Consider the following 6,467-nt stretch of genomic DNA (forward strand, 5'->3'; position numbering starts at 1 on the left):
AAAACAGACATAAAATTCAGCAACTGAGTGATCACTGAAATGTCTTTCAATCGTTATTAAATCTAAAACACCAGTAAATCAGTAAATATTAGCTCTTCTCAAAAAATTATTTTACATTTTCTTCACTGTATTTTTATCGTCCAGGTGCACTTTAACTGATTTTTAGCAGAGACTTAACATGAAAGCCTAGTTTTGCTTTCCTGCAAGACTTTGAAGTGGCTGATAGGGTGAGCTGGAGGAGGAATTAATGCCTGTTAATGAATGTTTGTATTATTTGTTTAACGGGTAAGAACAGTGAGTCTGGTGGGTAAGCTGTGTGATGCACTGCAAACACGACTATCCTTCAGCAAATTAAAGTTCCAAAGTGAACATTTTAACTCTGAACTACTGTCTTTTGAAGGGACTCTTTCCTAGAACATAATGCATCATTTCCTCTCATATTTCACAAGCTTTGCAGCTATAATAGGTGCTTAAGGAGGATAGATGGCTTCTTAGCTTTTGGGTCACCAATTCAGATCTCTTCAGGCTCGACTTGTTTTTCAGCAGCGGAAGGAAAAATTGTAATGAACAACTGCATCTGCGTCAAGGCCCATTCATAAAAGCTCATAACCACTGCTTATGACATTTTTAAATCAATTCGTGGTTTAGCTACTGGTATTGACATTTTGCCATAACAGAGAAATATTTTGATTAACTGATGGTCTCACAGGAATAATTATGTGCATAAAATGAGAGCTAAAGATGTTTCAATCCTATGCTTCATTCCAGAATCAGAAGTAATTTTCAACATGACATGCTTGGTGCACTTAACTGCATAGGCATGATCTATCTCTATAACCTCCTACCGCTGTTCTTGTTTGGCCCAGAGAAATTAGAGTATTGTATTTCTATCTCCTTTTGCATTCCTGTGATTACTCATTTCCATTTCCTGTAATTCCGTATTAATCAGTGTTTTCTGATGCATATTCCTAGCAAAAATATTACCCTGCGTTTGTCCTCACTGGTATCTTTAGGATTGTCCTCTACATATGCCATTATTGGCTTAAAATTCTTTCAGTTTTTGTGCAAGACAAAAACTGCATTTGAAGGACCTCGTTAAGTGAGTCTCCAAATCTATTCTGTAAATTGTGTGCTTCTTTATCTTTCAGTCTCAAAATTGATAGGAAGACTTGAAGCTTTGACTTTTGTTTGGTTACTTGGTATCCTTGGGTTTGACTGTCACACAAAAGCATGTGCAGACATTTCACTGCTGGGTCAGCACGACCTGTAGGGCAGACTAGTGTTTGGTCTCTAATTCAAGTGCCTTGTAATACCTAATATCACCTCTTCGGGCTATCCAGTGTCTTTCAGGAACTTACTGTCATTCTCTGCTTCCTTTCCTTGTCTCCATGCAGGTGCCATTTTGTGAAGTCTTACTCCTTGTGTGCTGTGATCTGCAAAAGACTTTCTGACCTTTAGCTTCTTCTACTTATTCCGTCTATTTCTATACTTCTTTACCATGTCTAGTATCTGCTTGCCCTGGCAGCTGTTTAGCTGTCACATTCCTTTCAAAAAAGACATTTTATTCCTAGAAATTCTCCTGTTCATCTTCAGACTCTTGTAGTCCCTCCTCCTGCTTCCACTTGCATTCTTTTTTTTTTGCTTTAATTTGCAGCAAAAATAACAGAATTTTTAAGCCAATGTAAAATTATACACTGTCTGTTTCATCCAAGTCATGCACTCCAGCAGATAGGAAAAGTAGTGGAAGTAGTGAAATCACATTCAGCAAAGGTGTTCTTCTAAGGCTGCCCTTTCCAGAGCAAAACATCTTTCACAACAGACTGACAGCCAATGTTTAATGTTGCAGTTTTGAGAGCAGTCCGTTCTTAACAGAATAATGTCAGATGGATTTTCAGTGCTCATTAATGCAACTTTGTGTGTGTGTATTTGTATGCAGCTGTTTGCCAGTTGCCTTGCTTAAATGGTGGGAAGTGCATACGACCAAATCGGTGCTATTGTCCCCCATCATGGACCGGACATGACTGCTCTAGGTAAGTGTTGCTGAGCACTATCCCATAGGTAGGCTGAATCACACCCTACTGAACTCTAAGTATGAAGAATGTGCTATTAATGTTGAGCATCTCTAGATCCTGTGAATCAGTGACCTTTAGATGGCTCATGATTTATGGGCAGTCTGGAAAGACCTTAGAAAGTACTCTGCAAAATAATTGCTAACCTTCCAGAAAGGTTTACTTGTAAGCAGACAGGCACACCTACAATGTTGAGACTGATTTTTCATAGTATAAATGTAAGTGGGTTTTTGAAATGTAATACAGAACGTTCTTCAGGAAATTTTGGTGGCCTACTGTTTACTAATGTTCATTTTGAGCTGTATGTGCCTCAGCTGGGTCCATGTTTAGGACTAGGGTCATGCAAACAGATGTTATAAATAGTAGGTCTTCTTATACCCAGTGTTTAGTGATGTAATCATCTAAAGAGTACAGCTCTGTGCCCCTGAGGCAAGTCCCAGTTCTAATCACCTGGCAGGGCTAAGGCCATGAAACATGTGCAAGCAAAAATGCTTATACTTCAACTCACACAGGCTGCTGCTGAGCACATTGGTCATTATTCTGGAGAGCTAAATAAGAACCAGATGAATATTAATATTTTGCTCCAGGAGACAGACGAAGCCTGTGACATTGTAATGTTTTTCTAGTCTTCTTTCTGGACAGATAGTGACAGATGTTCCTCCCTATCTCTCTGATATGCAGTTTATCTTAAAGCTATAGAAGAGATGCTTGCTTGAGTAACTGTATTGTCCAAAATGAATAGTTTTCATTTGTCAGCTGTGCTTATATGTGCCTTAGTGAAGCAACTTAAATGTATTGCCAACAAATAGTATCCAGCTTTAGACTGAAAGGTACACATCTGAAGTTTAATAGTATTTCCATTTAGGACATGAAGCAGAGAAGCCCATATCCAGTGGATATAGCAGCCGAAAATAATGGATTTTATTTCTGAGGCAAAGCAAAGGCTCAGGCTATTACCAGACTGGATTCTTCTTGTTTTGTCATTTTGTTGGGGTTTTTTGTCCAAGTCCATAGCTCTGTGCAGTATTGTGAAGTCTGAGAGAAGAAGGGTCGTTAGTCCTGCAGGTTTGCAGTCTAGCAGCTTGTCCCTTCAAGAGCTGTCTGAGAGGAAGTTTCCCAAACAGAGCTAGATGAGTGAAGGGAATTAGGACAGAAACAAGCACTGAGATGTGTTTCATAATTTGTTAAACTTTGGCCTCATCTGCTTGTGGCTCTTCATGGGGTATGATAGCATTCTGAGGACTCAAAAACCATACAGGCAGAACAGGAGTAAATGCCATGAGAGCAAAGATTTGCTGTTGCAAGTTAACAAGGTATGATTTGTAAGGGAAAGCTAAAAGGGCTAAAAGCTTTTATCAGCATCCAGGACAAGATTAGCTCTAAACCACCCTGTGATGAGCCATGACTTAAATTAAATGTCAGATATCTCTGTTTCCCATGCCCAGTCTCTTCCCCTTTCAATAAGCTGTGACACTCAAATCCCCGATATAAGTTAAGACACCATCCTCTTGTGCCTCACTGATCATCTCGTTTGGTATGTTCAGTACAGCACTGATTTTATTTTGTTTGGGTTTTTTGATGCAGGAAACGGAAGGCTGGATTCTATCCCTTTTAACATCAGAGCAGCAGTTCTACATTCAGATATCTTTCTTCAGGCTAGGCACCATTGGAATCTAATGCATTGTAAATCAAGTCCATTGCTTCCCTTCCCCACCCCCATCTCCCTTGTTTTGTATTTTATTTTGTGATACGTTTTTACAATACCTTTGAATTTTTAAAGAACTCCTCTGTATTTTTCATTTACAAAAGTATTATCAAATATATGCTGCTACACAGACATCATACACACATACACATACAAATGTAAAGATTCCTACAGTCCACTGAAGGGTTGTGTAAAGTGAAGTCCCTCCCATTTCTTACATACAGTGAGCTAATTAAACTGTCTTATACTGCCAACTATGATTAAACGGAATGTGGCAATTCTGTTTACCAGCTGCCAAAGCATACTACTGTCCAGCAACTCAACAGTAAAGAAGTGTTACACAGGGCTAACTGAGCCACCAAACTGTGCATTGGGCCTGTTTCTGAAGTTAAGTTGATATAAATTATAACTACATGTGATGAAGTCTATATTGTAACCACAGTTTCCGGTGAGCGTAAGAAGAAGATTTTGTAAAGTATTTTGTGTGACATCAGCTTAGTTGGAGAGTTATTTAATGGGAGGCATCGGCATGAATTTTACCTGAGATGTTTTGGTAAAATGTAAAAGAGACAAGAGAATATCATGTCATTCAGCAAAAGATGGACCAAGCCTAGCCAACAAGAGCCTTTGAAGCTTTTTGGCCTACAGGCAGTTCAGGTGTAGCTCTAAAGCTGGAAAATCTAGGATCCAGCAGTGGGAAGCAGGTGGACCACTGAAACTTGCACTTTCCATTTGCCATGGGATTCACCACTGGCTTGTAACCACCATCCCTTTCCTGTGTAATGAAGTACATATCTAGCAGCTATCTGCCAGGTGAATGATTTAATAATACCTGGGGTTTGGGTCCCAAAGTTCGACTGCCCTTAAGATGGAGGGAGAAGGCACCAGTTGCATTTACAGGTGAAACTTCACTATTTCCTTGCCAAAAGGCTGTATTTTTGTTATGCAGAACCCTCAGAAAACTGGAAAAGGCCTCTCTTGAGTACACACAAATGCTCAGCTGGCTGAGAAATACTGAGAGCACACATGCTGTCAGATTTCTTATTCTCAGACTGTTGATCCCATTGCATCTGAAGATAGCACACACCTGAATGCCATCATTAAGTCATGCTCTGTTGAACTGAGATGCTAAGATTTACCTGTGATTAAGTAGGGTGGTGGAATTACAAGGCAGAAATCACATGCATTTTTCAAAGTCACATGTTTGGTAATTGTTGTCAGTTAGCAAAAAGTCTGATCTATGAAAGAAGTCATTAAGAGTCAGAACCTGAGAGTCATTCATCAGGAGCTCCATTTTTCCCAGTAATAATAGAAAAGTGTAACTTACAGTCAGCATTGGGAAAGAAAAAGGAGAAATAAATTTCACCTTCTGTAGCATTCCTGCTTAGTTACCACCCCCCCCCGAATAAGAGTGTGCACAACTGCCCCACTCCTCCCCCCTTTATAGATGTACCTTCCTTTTATGCATGAACTTGTATACAGGAAAGTGATACTACGCCAAAATGAGCTCACAGTAACAGGGCTCTAGTAAATACTGACACATAACTGATGGCTGTTAGCCCAACACCAGAAATGGGGAAGAAACAAACAAGTGAATTTGTGAGCCAGTAAGAGCTTTCAGCCAATTAAAAGAAAAACAGAGAGGAAAGAATAGGAGTCATTAGGGGATCAGATTAATGTGAATGTAGATTCCTTCTCAGTGGGAGCTGCAACCAGCTGAAGAGTTGTGTTTTTAGCTCCTACAACCTTCTTTTTCTAGTGGACTCTGCTAGCACGTAGCAAAAATCTTCTGTCTCCCAGCTCCACAGCCACCGATGTTTACAGCTTCAACTGAAGTTAGTGTTCAGTAAGTAATGTCCGCATTTCAACCCATAATCACCACCATTTGTAGGCACTTTGTTCCTTAAACTCCTTGCCGCCTTAACAGCAGATGAAGGGAAGCTGCAGTGAGCCACACAGGACTTCTCAAGGGAAAGAGTGTACAAGTGAGAAAAGCAGATCTTTATTTATATGTCATTCTCATGGTTTTGTCTCTTTTCCAGTGTGTTTCTCTGGTATGTCCCCTGACTCTGCCCTGGTCATCTCCAGAGCAGAACAGCAGTGGTGAGGAGAGAGCTTAGAGGTGGCAGGACATTGTTGGAGAGTTAGGGCTGCAGGATGGCTTTTAGCACCCCAGCTTCACAATAGTGACTAGTACATGGAGTCCCGAGATCAACCCAGTCAACAAGTTTCATAAGGAGATGTGGTGTTAGGACAGAGTAGCTGAAACTAGAGGCTGTTATATTAGTGTTATTGATGATGTTTTGATACTTGCTGGAATACTTTCCCCTCCCTACCCAGTACTGTATTGTCATTTATGTCACTGCTTGTTGTGTGTTTTAAACAACTTCCATGTGATGCACTTTACACTGTAAATAAAGTTGCACCCTGTTTAGTACCCATATGGAGACAACATTGCATTCTTTTCTTAATGCCTCACAACAACAATATTAACCTACTCTTTAGGACCTTCTGGCAAAGCCCAGGTATCAAGGAAATGCAACTCCACTCAAGGGAAAAGACAAAATAATTGTCAGCAATCTTAAAAGGATGTGCTGAATTAGTCCAGATGTGATCTTCAGATAAAAATGCACTTGGCAGCTAATTTTTCAAATCCTATCTGTTGCTAGGGCATATTTTAAAACCTGTAAGGG

The 6,467-nt window shown here is 40.0% G+C and overlaps 1 protein-coding gene across 1 annotated transcript in view; it reads left to right on the top strand.

The window, feature by feature from the left end:
• SVEP1 (sushi, von Willebrand factor type A, EGF and pentraxin domain containing 1) overlaps positions 1–6,213 on the top strand; it is a 122,892-nt gene extending 116,679 nt beyond the window's left edge. Inside the window, exons 49-50 of the mRNA XM_051789247.1 lie at positions 1,937–2,030; positions 3,654–6,213. Of these exons, the coding sequence (XP_051645207.1) occupies positions 1,937–2,030; positions 3,654–3,684 (125 nt within the window). The 3' untranslated portion in view covers positions 3,685–6,213. The remainder of the gene's footprint in view (positions 1–1,936; positions 2,031–3,653) is intronic.
• Positions 6,214–6,467: the final 254 nt, after the last annotated feature.

Source organism: Manacus candei, unplaced genomic scaffold, assembly GCF_025592945.1.
Source record: "Manacus candei isolate 608988 ecotype Guabito, Panama unplaced genomic scaffold, ASM2559294v1 h1tg000027l, whole genome shotgun sequence".
Lineage (NCBI taxonomy): Eukaryota > Metazoa > Chordata > Aves > Passeriformes > Pipridae > Manacus > Manacus candei.